General features: G+C 47.9%; 1 protein-coding gene across 1 annotated transcript in view; it reads right to left on the reverse strand.

Annotated features, from left to right (window-relative positions):
• Nucleotides 1–19,077, reverse strand: part of COL22A1 (collagen type XXII alpha 1 chain) — a 791,008-nt gene that overhangs the window by 112,805 nt on the left and 659,126 nt on the right. Inside the window, exons 41-42 of the mRNA XM_029592071.1 lie at nucleotides 14,671–14,706; nucleotides 13,231–13,284 (exon numbers count right to left, since the gene is read on the reverse strand). Coding sequence (XP_029447931.1) covers nucleotides 13,231–13,284; nucleotides 14,671–14,706 — 90 coding nt within the window. The remainder of the gene's footprint in view (nucleotides 1–13,230; nucleotides 13,285–14,670; nucleotides 14,707–19,077) is intronic.

The raw sequence follows: 19,077 nt of genomic DNA on the forward strand, positions 1-19,077 counted from the left end.
CTTCCACCGCCAATTTCTTTCTGTACATTTAGAGCTAATGTCATTCTTTCTTACATACAATTCTTCATGTAAATCATAAGGGTAAAATTATTCATTCCCAGACCAACCAATAAAAAGCTTGATGCTAGAAAACCAGACATAGAGGTAAAGGAGAAAAAGACAAAAACAGCATGGCTAATGGAAATCTCAGTACTACGTAACCATTCTGTATTATGTATGGAAAGAGAGAAGATTAGGGACCAAGAGATATAATCAGAGGGCAAGAACATGTGGCCTAAAGATACAGAGTCCTAACTGTTGGAGCACCACTTGCTTGTTTAAAAAGGACATGCAGGCTCACCTTGACATGCTGCATGTTTATATGACAGCGTACAGGCTTCAGAAAGAGGCTGTTCAGCACAATGAAAGCACTAAGAGTGCAAGCAGTAAATCTGAGAGATTGAGTTCATACCCAGCATGCCATGGCTTAAGAGCGAGGTTCATTCTTGTCAATGTACGTACAAGACAAGAACCAATATAAATCCTGTACCTCCGGTTCTGAGAATATGTACTCTGTATCCACAAAAATCCTCCCTCCCCCCCTACACACACACACTCTCACCACCAACAATAGGATCAGAGCAGGACATTTCCCCAACATCTCATCATACAAAAAAATTCTGGTGTCATTTAAGTAACAGAAAATACAAACTCCCTCTACTACTAGGCACATTGTGAAATAATTGAAAATCCTGCAAAAAAAAAAAAAAAAAAATCAAAGAAAAACATTGAGGAAATATGTAGCACACTTGCATACCATAACAGCACTAACTCAATGGACTTCAACAGCAACAACCCTACCTATAAAAAGGCAGCACTGCAAACATTACACCGGGCCCTAGAACACCAATACACCTTCTGTTGGGAAAACACAATGAGTAAGAATGCTACTGATCCCTGCATGGTAGCAGAATACCTCGGCTCAGTCACACTTGCAGAGCATAAAAAGACCTTCGCCAAATATAGAATAGTTGACTACAAATTACAAAGGTGTAAACAAAAACTGAAATGGAAATCCAAAGAAGCCAGATTCCATATGCAGTTCAAAACTGGAAAACTAAAAACAAAAATATATTTCCTCCTACACTTAAGCCAAGCCTCCATCGTCATTCTTGTGGGGAGTGGGGATATTATGTTAGATATGCCAAACTTCTGTCATTGTTCTGTCCCCAGCAGTGGGTACATGTTTGTATCTGTATATACTATAGTTTAACTGTGTTTAGTACATTCCTCCCTTCTGAGGATTCTTGATACTGAAACATTATTTGTAACCCATGATAAAAGTCTGTGAGGCCTTGCCTTTAAGAGGAGCCTTTGCCCTTAAGAGAAGCTCCACCCCCCCTCCACTTTCTCTCACTATCAGAAGAGCTTGAATGCCCCTCATTTGAGTCCCTCACTTGAATGTCCCTCACTTGAGTCTTCCTAGGTGCCTTATAGGCTCAAGGGACTGCCCTTCATGCTCCCCCTGTGTCACATGGTTCTTAGGCTCGCTGCCATTGGACCTTGCCCCCCTGCCCCCAGCTTGTGGAGGCGTTTCCTTTAGCAGCTCTCGACCTGAGATCAGTCTTGCCCATGCTTGCTTCTAAGCCAGCAGCGCTTTGGAAAACCCTGTGAAATGATCGGGTTTTTTACCTTTTCTCTTACTGCCTTCGTCTGAAGACTAAATCAGCCTCATATCCCTCAAGCTTCCTACCTCTACCATAAACTAACTCCTGCAACACAAGAGAACTCCTTCTCCCTCCTGCTACCCTGACTCCAGTTACCAAAGATCTTTACCCTGGGGCTTGCGTTTGAGATTCAACAATTGTAAGTAGAATTTACCTGTACAATAAATAATTTCAAAGAATTTTTGTCTTGAGGACTGATTGGAGAAAATGTTTAGCTGCCTGGATGGCAAACTCGGATGTCTGCTGACCCAGAACAGTCATTATTCTATGGAGAATGAGAAGTGTTTGGTTTTGTAACACCCACCCCCACCACAATAACAAGGGCCTGATGGACCTAACATAACACCTCCCACCTCCCCCTCCTTGTCACACTTTGCTCCCCCCAGCCTAGCACCAATACCCAGCTCCATCACTTTGCCCAACAAGAATGCCCTGACTCTCTCTCTTTCCTTTGTGAACAGCAGCCACTCAGCTAGCCTCCAGCCCTGACCCCCTTCCACAGCCAATGAACCTCAATCATCCACAGCCAATCAACCTCAATCATCCACAGCCTGCTCCTGCTTTGATCCCCTCACACAGCTAACCAGCTTCGAACCCCTTCCACAGCCAGCTTCACCTCCCCAACCAACATTCAACCTCCAGCCTCAGATTCCCCCCCCCCTAACAGCCTCCAGTCTCATACCCCTCCAGTCAGACACCAGCCATGGGCCACCCCAGCTTTCAGTCTCCAGCCTCTAGTTATGGAACCGTCTCTACCAGAAACACTCTGCCCTGTGCTCTGTATCGAATCACACGCCGAGATACTCTAGCATCCAAGATGGCTCTTGGCCAAATTCAGCACTCAGCCTAGCTCCTAGAGCAAGGAGATCACCTTGCAAGATGCCAAGTGATTCTCCTCTGCCCTTCTGGCCCGAACCAATCAGACGTCCAGATATGGACCAGAATACCCTCCTTGTGTAGAGATACCGCCACCACCATGACCTTGGAGAAGGTCCTGGGCGCTGTAGACAGCCTAAGGTCAGGGACTGAAATTGATAATGGCATCCCAAAATGGCAAAGCATAGAAAATATTGATGTTCCTGGCGAATGGCAATATGTAGATAGGTCTCTATCAGGACGAGAGATGTCAGAAATTCCCCTGTTTGTACTGCCATTATGACAGAGCATAGAGAGTTTCCTTTCTGAAATGAGTCACACACAAATATCAATTGACCTCTTTCAGATCCAGGATGGGCCGAAAAGACCCTTCTTCTTTCTTGGGGATGTCAAATAAATGGAACAGTGCCCTGTATTTTCTTGCGATCAGGAACAGGAACTACAGCCTTCAACTCCAACAGCCTCCTTAACATAGTCTCCACTGCCATTTTCTTTTGCAGAGAGTTGCATTTAGAGACCATAAAGGCATTCGGAGGAATTCAGAAAAATTCTAGAGCATAGCCATCCCTTACCACTTCCAGGACCCACCTTTGAAAAAAGCGAGATAGACATCCGCCTATCTCCTGATCCAGTAGGTGAGCCTCCACAACTTCATTGTGAAGAATGAGGTACTCCAGCCCCGGAGCCTGCATCTTTATGAGGCTTCTTAGGCTGAAAGGACTGAGATCTTCCAAAGGGACGAGACCTTTAAGTAGTTGCTCCTCTGTAAGCAAAACCAACGGGAATCCCCGGAGTGGCCGCTAGCCCCAAAAGGACATGTCACTGCCTTCTTGTCCTCCAGCAATTGAGGAACCTTGGGATTTCCCCCAGCTATTTGCCATCGTCTCCAACTCACTGCCGAATAAGAGAACCCTTAAAGGGTAACCTTGTGCCGACCAATTTCAAAGCCACAATTGGCGCTTAGCCACTATCTCGGAAGCAACTCCTTTAGCAGCCATCCGCACCAAGTCATAGCAGCATCAGCTAAGAATGCGGCCCTCGGTTCCATCACTGATCTGCTCTCGGACCCTGCTCCTTGTGTCTCTTGAGAGAGATACAAACCAACCCAAGCCATCAGGCATCAGAAAGAAGCCATTTGCAAATTCATTGCAATGGCCACAAAGGTCTGCTTAAGGATAGATTCAATCCTTCTATTCTGAGAATCTTTTAGAGCTGCCTCTCCTTCCACTGGAATGGTGGTTTGCTTAACCACAGCACATACCAAGGCATCCGCCTTTGGGAATTGCAACTGATCCCTGGTCTTTAGTTCCAAGGGGTATAAACCCGCTAAAGTGCACCTCCCTTAAAACTTGCCTCGGAGGGCACTCCATTCAAGATAAATTAATCTTGAATTGGATCCAGGAGGGGAAAGAAACAGAACGTTTTGCATAAGGTGACCAATATGGGATCTTTCTTTTGTAAGCCTATAGCATCACCCCTGCCACACTGATCATCTACAGGGCTGAGTCAATAGACTCAGCAACTCATCTCTGTGAAAAATCCGGAGTAGAGTCTGATATGGCTCTAAATCAGGTGGAATTTCTCCTTCTTCTAGAGGAGCAAAATCCAAGTCCCCATCGCAGTCAACTGACGTATTATGATCCACATCCCCCTGAATGTCTCCGCAGTAGCTTTCAAATGGGAACCCTGAGCACAGAAACCCCTCTTAGAAGGTTGGTTCACCTCTGCTGTCACCGGGAACAAGGAGGGAGGGGACCTGTCTGCTGTGTCACCGTCTCAAATCGCCTCGAGCATCTAAATACCACTGACACAGGCTTAAAGAGAGTGATAGCTAGAGCGCCCTTATATGGCAAGCCTCACAGATAGCAAGTGCTTAGACTTTTTTGTCCCTAGCACCATAGCTTTCCTGCATTCAGCTCTAGGCGGCCTCCTGTGTGCACACTAACCACGCCCAGGTGTACGTGCGCAAATACGTGCCCAAAACTGGGCCACAGGCTATGCACACAACTACCCCTTACGTGCAAATATAATCACAAATGTAGGCTGCAGTCTTACATGCATAAGCACTACTACACGCAAATACGCGCTCAAACTAGGTGATGGTTTTACACGCATAAGTACATGTGCACCTTTATGCCTACTTCAGGCCACTGCCGGGTGGCAAGAATGCATGCACACACCTACTTGTGTGGGAAATAATTTGCCGCCGCCGCGGCCTACCTTGCAGCCCTCGAACCAAGCCGGAGGAGCGGGGCCTGGCTCAAAAGCTGATCAACCCGCCAAGCCCAAGCCACCTCCACTCTACACTAACTCCCCAGAGAAATGAGAGAGAAAAGGGGGTAAGAGATACTGAGAAACAACCTCAGAGGGAGAAGGATCCAATAAAGAAAAAAAAGGAGGACTAAAACTTCCCTACTCTTTTTTCTTTTTACCTGCGCTCAGCCTTCTTTGGCTGAGAGCACGATTGGGTCACTGGCTACGGGGGTAGAGAGCACAAACCTTCACCATCGAGCACTCCCTCGTCCTCGCCACCACTGTTTTTTGGTTTGTTTTTTTTTAAATCTATGCCAAGTCAGGCTCCCAAACTTGAATCACTCAAATGGAGGGAGGGACCAAATGGGTGTCACCTCAGGAGCTCAAATGGTGCGTCTGAATCTTCTATCTTCTGCTATTTTCCTTCTCTTTAGAATCCTTTTTTTTTTTAAAGCACAAGTAATCCCCAGTAGGAAGATGCATGTCAACCATCTGCTGAAGATGGAGAATACTGGCAAGCTGATGATGGGGCAGGGCTATATGTCAGTGACATCAGCAAGTCAGCTTTACTCAATCTCCATCTGCTGGTAGGAGTGTATAACCCCCTGGTGTGCATTGGCCTGTCTGAGTGCAGAGGAAGTATTCTACTGATCTCGTGAGATTGAGGCAAAACAAAACATTTTTGGAATTCTGATCTGAATTCCACTGGAGACGTAAGGGGCACACACCGACTTAGTATGAACTGATAACTGAAAATGTTAAGTAGTTTTTATTTTTATAATTCACAAAGCGATACAGTGAAATGTAAAATTTCTCTGTGAGAGACAGGAAAATTGGTTCTTACCTGCTAATTTTCGTTCCTGTAGTACCAAGGATCAGTCTAGACAGCTGGGTTGTGTCTCCCTTCCAGCAGATGGAGTCAGAGAAAAAAGCTGAAAGGCTTCCCCCTCTTACACTGGTGTGCCACCTGCGATCCTTCAGTATAATCCATACCATAGCATCAAACCACCTAATGAAAAAACTGCATAACTTCTGGAACTTATGTACATGAAGGGAGTACTTCAATATGCAATGTGAATACTGTCCACTTGAGAATTATCTGCAGAATGAAAATGATACCGAACAGACTCTCCGGATTCCATGGGCGGGCATCTGGACTGATCCTTGGTACTACAGGAACGAAAATTAGCAGGTAAGAACCAATTTTCCTTTCCCTGTACGTACCAGGATCAGTCCAGACCGCTGGGATGTACCCAAGCTGCCCTAAACAGGGTGGGACCTGGAGAGTCCTGCTCGAAGAACACTACTGCAAAAACACTCGCCATCTGGAGCACGGACGTCCAAACAGTAATGCTTAGCAAAAATGTGTAAAGATTTCCAAGTAGCTGCTCTGAAAATTTCCTGCAGCAAAACAAACTGACTCTCCACCCAAGACGCCACCTGAGAACGGATTGAATGCGCTTTCAAACCATCCGGTACTGCGCGCCCAAGACATATATATGTCGAAGTTATGGCTTTCTTCAACTATCGGGCAATAGTGGCTTTAGTTACCTTATGTCCTTTCTTAGGACCACTCCATAAGACAAACAGATGATCAGACAAAAGAAAAGCATTAGTGACCTCCAGACAGCGAAGCAGAATCCACCGCATATGTAATCTTCGCAAATCGCAGCCTGAGGCGAATTCAGATCCAAATCCGTGAAGGCAGGCAAACTCCACGGTCTGATTCAAATGAAACTCTGACATGACCTTCGGTAGAAAGGAAAGCACCGTCCTAAGGGACACCCCTGAATCCAAAATCCTGAGAAAAGGCTCCTTACAGGACAACGCTTGAAGCCCAGAGGTGTGCTGTGCCGAAGTGATAAGGCGATTTTCCTGGTGGATAAGTGTCAAGTCTTTCAAGGTGGCCTGTTTCAAAGCTCAAACGGAAGACTGCACAAGCCATGAAGAACCAGATTCAAACTCCAAGAAGGACACACTGTACGAGTCGGAGGGTTCAAATGTTTAGCACCTCTCAGGAAACGTGTTACATCCGGATGAGACGCCAAGGATGTCCCATCAATCTTTCCCCACAAACATCCCAGGGCCGCTATTTGAACCCTGAGAGAACTGCACGCCAAGCCTTTCTTCAGACCCTCCTGTAAGAACGCCAGAATATGGACAATTGAGGCGCGCTGAGGGGACACATTCAACCCAGGAATCGAAAACCTTCCAGACTGGAACATAGGTGAGCGAAGTAGACATTTTTCGCACCTGCAGGAGGGTGGAAATAACCGAATCCGTATAACCTTTCTTCCTCATCTGCTGCCTCTCATAAGCCAAGCCGCTAGACAAAAGCGATCCACTTGATCGAAAAATACTGGACCTTGTCTAAGAAGATTCGGTCCATCGGTCCACCGCTAAGCTGATCAGATCTGCAAACTACGGTCGCCGTGGCCACTCTGGAGCCACGACAATGACTGAGCCTGTGTGAGCCTCTATCCTTCGCAAGACTTTGCCCACCAACGGCCAGGGAGGAAAGACCTACAACAGAATGTCATGAGGCCATGGCAGGACCAGAGAATCGACACCTTCCGCCCCGTGTTCCCTCCTGCGAATGAAGAAGCGAGCAGCCTTCGCATTTCTCTGAGTTGCCATCAGGTCCAGGTGAGGAACACCCCACTGACAAGTCACAAGGTGCATCGCCTCCTCAGAAAGTTCCCACTCTCTGGGATCTAGATTCTGGCATCTGAGAAAATTCGCCTGAACGTTGTCGACCCCGGCTATGTGAGAAGCTGCTAGACGGACCAGATGGCGTTCCGCCCAGAGCATTAGCCGATCAGCCTCCAATGCCACTGGACGACTTCTGGTTTCCCCCTGACGATTGATGTAAGCCACCGTTGTCACATTGTCAGACAATACTTGCACTGATCGCCGGCTCACCAAGGGGAGAAAACTACGCAACACCAGACATACTGTGCTGGTTTCCAAGCAATTTATGGACCATTTCGCCTGCTGCTCTGTCCATCGGCCCTGTGCTGCCTTTGATTGGCAAACCGCACCCCAGCCGGAGAGGCTGGCGCCTGTCATCACGATCACCCACTGAGGCTCCTCCAGGTCCATCCCGCGCTGCACGTGGGCCAGAATCAACCACCAATGGAGACTGGACCTAGCAGGTTCCAAGAGCGGCAATCGGATCTGGAACTCTTCCAACTTCGGGGCCCAACGAGAAAGTAACATCCTCTGCAACGGTCTCATATGAGCAAAGCCCAAGGGACTAACTCTAGAGTAGACGCCATAGAACCAAGCACCTGCAAGTAATCCAAAACCCAGGGTAGCGGTAGATATAACAGCTGCCGAATCTGCTCCGGTAACTTGTCAATTCACTCCTGCGTGAGAAAGACCTTGCTGACTGATGTGTCGAACTGTGCACCCAAGAAGGTGACTAATTAGCTCTTGGCAAAATTGATGACCCAACCGAGGGATTGGAGCCGGTCCACTACAGACTGAACCGCTGTCCTGCAAAGCTCCTCTGACTGCACAGATGAGCCAGTCGTCCAGATAGGGATGAACCAAGATCTCCTCCCACCTGAGAGCCACAGCTACTACCACCATTGCTTTGGTGAAGACGTGGGGAGCTGTTTCCAATCCGAACGGGAGCACCTGAAACTGATAATGCTCGCCCAGAATCATGAACCTGAGAAACTGCTGATACTGTTCGCGGATCCCTATGTGAAGATACGCTTCCGTCAGATCTAAAGAAGCCAAAAATTCGCCGGAGTGGACGGCCACAATGTGTACCCGAAGCACTTTGTTCACCTTCTTCAGATCCAAGATCGGGCGGAAGGAGTCCTCCTTCTTGGGAACCACGAAATATATGACGTATCTTCCGGTCCTGAACTCCTCCGGTGGGACCGGACAATGGCTCCCAGCGCTTTCAACCGGCCCAGGGTTTGAGTCACTGCTATCCGTTTTGCGCGGGCCCCGCAGGGCGACATCAAGAACAGGTCCCACAACGAGCATGCAAAATCCAAAGCGTAGCTGTGTTCGATGATGCTTAGAACCCACTGGGCCGTCGTAACCTTGACCCACTCCTCGAAGAAGAGAGACAAGCGGCCACCTATCACCAGAACAGAGGAGTGGGCCACGACACCCTCATTGGGAGGACTTGCCCCTGGAAGATCCCTAAGGACCCCCATCGTGGAGAGGCCCGCGGCCACGAAAGGAATGAAACCAAGCCTGAGACCTCGTCGACAGCTGACGTGGAGTGAAGGCTGGAGCCCTGCCCTGCCGAAACTTGCGCTGTCCCCGGAACCAAGGGCTCGCTGACCCAAAAGCCCTGGAGGTTCGAGGCTTGTCGTCCGGCAACTTGTACACCTCATTGTCCCCTAGGGATTTGATAAGGGCTTCCAGATCATCCCTGAACAAGAATTTCCCTTTAAAGGGAAGATTGCCTAGCTGGGCCTTGGAGGAAACTTCGGATGATCCGGTTGCGGAGCCACAGAACCCTTCTAGCCGAGACTGCCGAAGCCATAGTGCGCAGGGACACCCAAAGATCATACAAGGCATCCGCGGTTTAAGCCACAGACACCTCCACGTGATCTGCCTGCTCCGCTTCCGCTGGACGCAACTCCTGCGTGGTGAGCAACCGTTGCTCCCAACGAAGAGTCGCCCTTTGCATGAGGCTACTGCAGACCGCCGCCATTATACAAAGCGCCGAGCGCTGAAGATCCTTAAGAGTGGCAGCCCCTGCAACCATAATGATCGTCTGCTTAGTGATGGCTGAAACGGCCGCGTCCACTTTTGGGACCCTAAGGACGGTCAAGGACTCATCTGGCAGCGGGTAGAGCTTCTCCATGGCTCATCCCACCCGAAGGCTCGCCCCACCCGAAGGCTGGCCTCGGGAGCCTCCCATTCTCGGGTCACGAATTGTAGTTATTTCTCACCAGATCCATGTTCTGATCATGTTCTTCCCACTCCCTATGTTTGTGTTACCCTGAGATTCCCACTGTTCCCCTTTCCCCTTCCTTCCCATGTTTACAATTTCTGTGAAACAACTTGAACTTGACTTTAATGTTACCTCCAACAGATTAATGGCTTAAGTTACTCTTGCGTTTAATTACTTAAATGAAACACACATGGTTGATTATAGTTACAGTAATTATATCTTGGTCTATGGAAACATTATTCATATAAAGCCTCAAGCTGCGAATTTTTTTTTACTTACTCTATAAACTGTTATATGTAAAGTTGTTACTAACTTATATTTACTTTACTGTTTACTTATTGTATAAACTGTTTAATGTAAAGCCTGTTGCTAAAATTAATGTTTACTGTAAACCGAGGTGATGTATAACTATACGTACCGCGGTATAGAAGAATCTCTAAATAAATAAAAAAATAAATAGTAGCATAGGGTGAAAAGGAAAAGCTTTAGGAGGGGCCCGAACCTCGAGAGAATGGGGGCCCCCTTGGTAGCCTCCAAGCTTGGCTGAGGTACCTCATTACCGAGCTCAGTCAGAACATGAGGGATTACATGATCAAGCTCCTCCCTCCAAAATAATCTGAAGACCCTCGGGTCATCCCCCTCAACTGGGGTTGGCTCATCAACGTCCCCGTCAATATCCAAAAGGAGAGGGGCCAGCAAAGGGGGATCCAGTAGATCGGAGGCCGGAATCCCAGAGAGATCCAAATCCGCACGGCCCATCCTTCCTCTGAAGGAATTGGAACCCCCAGAAAGCCTAGCCACCTTCGCAGGCGGAGGCTCCTCAGCCTGCAACTCAGCCTCGGCCTCCAAAAATGCCTTGTGCATTAAAAGCACAAATTTGGAAGAAAAGGGAAGCTGCCACTTTAAGTCCCCCCCTGCAGGGGGGGTCAGAGTTCGGAGGTAAGGCAGGCACTGGGAGCCGCTGTCTAACAGGGCTCAAATTCGGCGGGGAGAGCGGAGGAGGGATCTCCCCTCCCCCTGCATCCAACCCTACACTGGAGCGTGGCGGAGGCAAAATAGCCGCCATTCCCGCGCTAGACGGGAATGGGGCAGGCCAAGGCCGGCAGAGGTGCGAATTCCTCCCTGTGCCACGGGAGCGCGCAGAAAACGACCCATTGCTGCTCCCCGACGGTCCTTCCCCTCCCAGGAGGCACCATGTACAAAGGCCATCGTGGGAGAGCCATGCCACCGGCTCCCCACATGCTGAACACGCCAAACTCCGCGGCATACCAGTGGAGAGGGAGCGAGCACGAGGCCGAAAAAATTGGCGAAAATCGCCCCTCCGAAGCCCTGGGAATGTTGGGCGCACGTAGAAAAATAACTCTTTTTTTTTTTTTTTTTTTAAATGTTGACACACAGCCACCCAGGGGAAAAAACGCCCCTGGGACCTCAATTGCGGCACAGGCAGCCCTCCTGAGGAATTATGCCGTCTCAGGGTGTAAGGGGGAGGGACTGGCCCACCGATAAATCCTCCTACTCATCGGTAGAAGAAGCGGCTCCAGGAAAACGGCTAACGGGGTATCTATCCCCAGCCGTGCCTCAACCAAAGCTGCAGCCTCGGGAGGACTGAGTCTGCTCACCTCCAGAAGAAAACTAACTACTTTTTTTTTTAAACAGCTTGATTTAGCCACTGGTAGAAACAAACACCCTTAGGTCTTATAATTTCTAGTTTGCTTTATTTTCTTTTTAAAGGATCAGGACCGCAGGTTCTGTCACCCTCATCTGCTGGAGTCAGAGAAATACTGAAGGATCGCAGGTGGCACACCAGTGTAAGAGGGGGTACCTTTCAGCTTTTTTCTCTGACTCCATCTGCTGGAAGGGAGACACAACCCAGCCGTCTGGACTGATCCTGGTACGTACAGGGAAACAAGTTTCATGTAAACATTTTCTTTTCTGTAATAATTGTTTAGGATAGATTTCTGTCACCTTTCAGTGAATGCAGAAGCGTTTCTGTGATATTAAATGAACTTTCTACTATAAGAAAATGTGTTCCTGTCTCCTATGAAGTATAAGAGAGTCTAGATGTGTAACGTAATGTGAACATTCTGGTTTTGTTTGCATCGTTTGTAGTAGTAATTTATTCACAGCAGCCTCTCTTCCCTATTTCTAGGAGAACCTTTAGCTGGGTTGGCATGTTTCACCTGCCCGTTTTTAAATCACGCATTTGAGAGGTGGAGTTATTTATATAAGTCCGCCCCATAGAGGGATCATTGGCAAATTATTGATCATGATAAACTGGTGACACTGTTCCTTAGCCTGGTGATGGCGGGGGGAACCACTAGTGCTCTCCCTCCTGTATGCGTCCCGACCTACAGCTGGGAAGCTCTGGTGTATACCGTTGGCAAAAGAAAAATAACGCATACTGTTATTATGCCCAGGTACTTCCTGTGGCTTGAAATTTAGTTTGTGCTATAATGTATCACACACACACACACACACGTTACTGCATAAACCAGCTCCTTGCATCAGAAGTAAGTCAGCCGCCTCCAGTGCATTCTGAATCTCAAGCAGTGGCTCTAGCAAGGTTTTTTCATCAGGGGTGCTGAAAGTTGCCATTGATAGCACCAAATTAACAGATACAAAGCACCTTTTTACATCAAGACAAGGGGTGCTCATATGCCCCTAGTTGCGTTCTAACTCAGCAAAAGGTGAAACAGTTTTCATTTTAGCAAATTTATTGTATTTCATTTGTATGAGACAGAAGGCAGTTTCATCATGGGCAGGTGTGTGAATGCCGCTCACTTTTCCAGGCTCTCCCCGGTGAACCAGTGGGTTGACATTGCGTGAAAACCTCCCACAGCTCCTGTGAAGTCAATGGAACCGATCTGGTGGCCCCAGCAACTCGCAGGACCACCTGCCAGTACTGTCCATAAAAACATTTTAAGGGTCAAGGCACGAGAGGAAGGGAGAGATAATGGGCATTATTTCAATGAACCCTCCTGCTAGACCTCCTGAGATGACATAAAATGGCAAGTGATATGTATAAGTAAGGATTCCATCCTCATCCCCTGCTGTGCTGGACGGTTATCATCCCTTGGATTTCTGGTAACGAAGACATGGTGAGAACGGCAGCAGAGGGGCAAACAGAAGGTGGGAGCCACAGCAACCCACTGGAGTTTTGTTACAAGACCCATGACACAGGAAGTATCACCATGCAAGGCGTGGCTAATCATGGACATGTGGTAAATTTATCTATAACACGTTATCAACATACAGAGAAAAGAAAAAGCTGCAAACATGCATTCTGCAGCTTTTTTTTTTTTTTAAGTGCAATAAGCATATGTTCCCTCCCCCAACCTAACCCTACCTCCCAGAATGCCCTTTTTCTCTGTTCATCATGGGCTAACTCCTTAGCTACCCGGCTAAATCCTTCTCAAAACTGATCTCATTAAATATAAGCACGATAGTTAACCTGTAGACTTTACTTACATCTTGTCCAGGAGTGCCCTGGGCACCGGGGACACCAGGTAAACCTCTCTGGCCCTGGACAATAAAACAAAATGAGCAACATTTTAACCTAGGACACATGTGCTTAGAATAAAGGTCCAAGCTTTTATGAAGTTTAGGCACAAATGCAAAAAAATATCTCCCACCACTGACCACAGTCAAGGATTCCCAAAGCTGGACACAGGCCTGCATTATACAGATCTCAATTCTGAATGGAGCAATCCAGGGGTTCTCCATAGCTGCCCGCAAAACATTTGAGGCTAAAACTCTGCAATGTGCTATATATATCATATCTCAACCCTTTGAACTTAGTCATTCCTGGTTTCCCGGAGCCATCAGCAGCTGGCTGCCTATTTTTGATGGCGCTCTGTATCAAACTGCACTCTATGGATCTCACAAAGAGAGATGCAACAGAGATGGGATGGCACCATTCAGCAGAGCACACGTGATGGTGGAGAATCTCTTAACTGTAATTCAAAAGCTGCAAATGTGCAATAAAGCTCGTAATGAACAGACATTCAACATATATGCACAGAAGTTCAGTGTGCAGGTGGCTGTTTTCGCACAACCATGTAATATGATGGTAGATAAATGTCATGCAGTCCCATCAACTCTGTCCAATTTCCTGGATTCCCCTTCCCTTTTTCACTAAGATCCTCTAGGTTTATCCCAGGTTTTCTTGGATTCCCTTACTGTTTTTGCCTTCACTGCTTCTGCTGGGAGACTGTTTCATACATCCATTGCCCTTTCCAGGAAGAAATATTTTCTGGGGTTACTCCTGAGCCTGCCTTCTCTAAGCCTCATATTATGATTTGTTGCTCCAGAACTCACATTACATTGAAAAAGATTTGCTCCCTTTGTATTATATATACGTTTGAAGTAAATGAATGTTTCTTATCTCTTCTAGAGTTTACATAATTAGATCCTTAAGTGTCATATCATGGAGCTTCTGGTGCAGACTCTGCACCATTTTGGTAGTAGGTGGCCCTTTTCTGGACTGCCTCTATGCTGTCTATATCCTTTTGGACATGATGTCAGAACCATGTGCTCTACTTTCTTGGCAAAAGGTCATGCTGTCACCTCAGCTACAGTAGGTAAATAAATCATCAGTGACACTGATGCAACCAATTTGCTGAGAAAGCAGTGAGGAGGTCACATTATTATTGTCAGGTGGGTGTGATAATGGTTTCATTCTAGGGGTGCCGGTCAGATCACTACACATCCCACATCTGGGTTTCCCTTCAAGGGTGACCCAGGCTCTATATCGCTAACAACCTCCTGGAAATCCAAATGAATTTCAGAATGGATGTTATTGGCTCCATACACCCTAAACTTGCCTTGTTGTTTACGTAAATAAGAAAGGTTTATCCCCCTGAGAAAGAATACCAATTAAGCTTTGCTCAGCAAAACAATGTTCTGTACCTGTGATCCTTTTTCTCCCGGAGGTCCAACGGGGCCCTAAAACAAATGAGATATTTTTCAAACCATTTAATACAAATCGACCATTATTCAATTAAATCAATCAAATCATTGGCTACTGTTTTGATGTCTTTTTTTTTTTTTCTAATTACTGCTTTCAAAGCCCATCGGTATAAAATCAACAAAATATTTGCACATATTCTTTATTGATGCTTTTTCTATTACTAAAGCGTCATCTTCTCTCCTGCCCCTCTGGTGCTCCCCGCTTACATCTCCAGCAGCCTTCTCTCTTTTGAGCATGGATGCATGTCACTGGCAGTGTCCTCCTTTTCCTTGAGGTTTCCGGTTCCACCAGAACCTGCCCTATCCGGAGCTAGGATACTCTGAGCCTCCATTCACAGCTACCTGGCGTCTCCCTCCCCCCCCCCCCCCCCCCCTCATTATCATTCCCTCTTCTCTCCTCTCCCCTTCCCATCTAGCCCAGCCACTGTGGCAGCAGTTCTCTGAGGGACATGGACCCGGGACTGGTGTGCACTTGAGTCAGCCAGCAGGTGTCACTGTTGAGCAATGTCTGAAACTCCATTTCAGAGGTTTCTGGACACTTTCACTCCAGCAACTCCAGTCTAGCCACTTTAAGGGCTAGGACCCATGACCGGAAACTGAACCCACATCTCCTGAAGTTTTTGTTGGGCAACTGAGCTGGCTCAAGTTCTCTATTATCTTGATCTTAATCTTTGGATAAATTTGGTATAAACAGTGCTGGAAGATTAAAACTACAGACAATTAGCAATGTCCCTCTTGTTTCCCTGGTGACCTGAGACTGGTCCCCTGATTTCGATGGAACCACAACAGGCTGTCAGCACATCCCTTGGGAAGTCCATGGAATGGCCACTATTTTAGACTTCTGGCACTGTAGTGTCTCTGTCAGCTCTACTATGCCTCCTTTCATTCACGTCTCCCTTTCCCTGAAAGGGCCTTTATTACTTTACTACATTTCTTATGCTAACTAATCCACTTTAAGGTACACTTGTGTGAAGAATGCCATATATTGTAATACTCATTGTGTTATATAGTAGAATAGTGCCCTCTGCTGGCTTGTCCAGAGAGCTGCTGGAGAGTTATAGGAAAATTGGGTCTTACCTGCTAATTTTCGTTCCTGTAATAACTCAGATCAGTCCAAACCAGTGGGTTATGCACTCTCACCAGCAGATGGAGGTAGAGAACAAAACTTTTAGGCACTACTATGTACCAAGTGTGCCACCTGCAGCTCCTCAGTATTGATTAATATGCAAGCCAAGATACAATAGAAAAAAACTTATAAAACCCCCTTAAGGGAGAATAAAACAAAAACTCAAGGGTTGGATTCCCCTGAACCTGAAACCCCAGATCCGGACTTCAGCCCTTAACGTTCAAAAAGAATAAGGAATATACCTTAGAGACTTCTTATATATAGTGGCTAACCACCAGCCAACTCAGTCTTTCGGCAGTTCTACCAGGGTGGGCCTCTGGACTGATCTGTGGTATTACAGGAATGAAAATTAGCAGGTAAGACCCAATTTTCCTTTTCTGAACATACCCAGATCAGTCCAGACCAGTGGGATGTACCAAAGCCACACTACACCGAGCAGGAACCCGAAAGACCCACTCTCAGAAAGCTTTCCCCAAAAACCGCGTTCTCCGGTGCCTGGATAAGTTCTGGATAAGTTCTTGGAGGATAAGTTCTTGGAGGAGAAGTCCATTACCTGCTATTAAGTTCACTTAGAGAATAGCCACTGCCATTAGCAATGGTTACATGGAATAGACTTAGTTTTTGGGTACTTGCCAGGTTCTTATGGCCTGGATTGGCCACTGTTGGAAACAGGATGCTGGGCTTGATGGACCCTTGGTCTGACCCAGTATGGCATTTTCTTATGTTCTTATGTTCTTATGTACATCCAGACGGTAATATCTTGAAAGTTATGCATAGAGGACCAGACAGCGGCCCTACATATTTCTTCAGGAGATACCAACTGACACTCTGCCCAGGAAGCCGCCTGCACTCTAGTAGAATGCGCTTTTAAGCCTGCCGGAATAGGCCGACCCTTGCCAATGTAGGACGAACAAATGGTCTCCTTCAACCAGCGAGCTAAGGAAGTCTTGGACACCTTCTCACCTTTCTTTGGATCCCCAAACAACACAAAAATATGGTCTGACTTTCGAAAGGAATTAGTGACTTTCAAATAACGGATCAAGACCCGAACATCCAACAGGTGAAGGTCTCTACCCGACGACGAAGCTTGAGACCAATCTGGAAAATCGGGCAACTCCACGGATTGATTCACATGGAAAGCAGGCACTACTTTAGGCAGGAAGGAAGGTACCATACGCAAAGACACCTTATCAGCTGAAATGCGTAGGAAAGGATTCAGACAGGAGAGAGCCTGCAGTTCAGAAATACATCTAGCAGAGCAAATGGCCACAAGGAAAACAGTCTTCAAAGTAAGGTCTTTTAGGGAGGCCCGTCCCAACAGCTCAAAGGGCGGAGCACAAAGCGCCCATAAAACCAGGTTAAGATTCCAGTCCGGACACAATTTACAAACTGGAGGCTTTACCCCTTTTAGGAAACGGAAACATCCAAATGGCTGGCCAGGGGCTTGCCGCCTACCCGGCCCCTGAGGCACCTTAGAGCCAAAACCTGGACCCGGAGGGAATTATAAGCCAAGCCCTTAGACAAGCCCTGCTGCAGAAAGGCCAAAATGTGGGGAATGGTCACCGAGAGCAGCACTCTGCCTTGTTGCTCACACCAGACCTCAAACACTTGCCACACCCTGACATACACAATGGAAGAAGAGGGATGTCTAGCCTGCAGGAGGGTGGAAATCACTGGTTCCGAATGACCCTTCATGAGTAACCGCCGCCTTTCAAAAGCCAGGCCACAAGAGAGAAGCAATCCTCCCGATCCGATAAGATGGGCCCTTGTCGTAGGAGGTCCGGGAGATGGGCTAGGCACAACAGACCGTCTGTCACTAGCTGAACAAGGTATGTAAACCAGGGACGCCATGGCCAGTCCAGAGCCACCAGCACCACTGAACGTGGATGTTCCTCTATGCGCCAAAGGACCCGACTGATGAGAGGCCAAGGGGGAAAGGCATAGAGCAGAATCCCGGTTGACCATTTGCACACTAGGGTGTCCAGTCTGACCGACCAGACCTTCTTGCGACTGAAGAACCTTGTTGTCTTCGAGTTGGCTAGGGTCGCCATGAGATCCTGCTGGGGAACCCCCATCTGGCACAAATGTGATTCCAGGCTTCCCGGGACAGTTCCCACTCCTCAGGATCCAGCTGTTGCTGGCTGAGGAAGTCCACCTGCACATTGTCCATGCCTGCCACATGAGAGGCTGCAATTCCTTCCAGATGACACTTGGCCCAAGCAAAGAGGAGATGAGCCTCCCGAGCTACAGCCAGGCTCTTGGTTCCTCCCTGTTGGTTAAGGTATGCCACTGTGGTGGCGTTGTCCGAGAAGACGTGAACCATTCTTCCCTGAACCTGAGGCAGGAACGCTACCAATGCCCTACGGACCACTCTCATCTCGAGGCGATTGATGGACCAGGGCCATTCCAGGAAGGATCTGGCGCCCTGGGCTGCATGTCTGAGACACATCACCCCTCCCAACCTTGGAGATTTGCGACTACCCAATCCGAGACTTTGAGTGGCATGCCCTTCTGTAAGTTGGTCTTCGATAAGCACCACTCCAGGCTGGACCTGGCTTGCTTCGACAATGATAATGGCAGCTGGTACTGCTCCGACAACGGGTTCCATCGAGACAGCAGCACTCTCTGCAATGGCCGCGTGTGCGCGAAGGCCCATGGCACTAACTCCAATGTCGACGCCATGAAGTTCAGAATCTGCAGATACTCCCAAACTCTGGGGATTTGAAGATGTAGAATGTGAAGCACTTGTTGCTGTAACTTGCGCATCCTGTCGCTGAGAGGAACACCTTGCCGATCTGAGTGTCGAAACGAGCTCCTAGATATTCCAAGAACTGCGATGGGGTCAGATGACATTTCACACCATTGATCACCCAGCCCAGTGACTGGAGGAACTGCGACACCTGGTAGACCGCACGCCAGCACTCCTCCGATTTTGCTCGAATCAGCCAATCGTCGAGGCAGGGGTGAACTAACACCCCCTCCTTCTGGAGGGCCGCTGCCACAACTATCATCACCTTGGTAAAGGTGTGTGAAGCCGTTACCAAGCAGAAGGGGAGAGCACGGAACTGGAAATGCTGATGATAGCTCTGAATCAGAATGTGGAGGTAGGCCTCGGTGAGATCCAAGGAGGCGAGGAATTCCCCTTTGCGGACGGCCGCGATGACCATTCTTAGAGTCTCCATCTGGAAGCGCAGAACCCTCAAACTCAAGTTCACCTGCTG

Source organism: Rhinatrema bivittatum, chromosome 2 (assembly GCF_901001135.1).
Source record: "Rhinatrema bivittatum chromosome 2, aRhiBiv1.1, whole genome shotgun sequence".
Lineage (NCBI taxonomy): Eukaryota > Metazoa > Chordata > Amphibia > Gymnophiona > Rhinatrematidae > Rhinatrema > Rhinatrema bivittatum.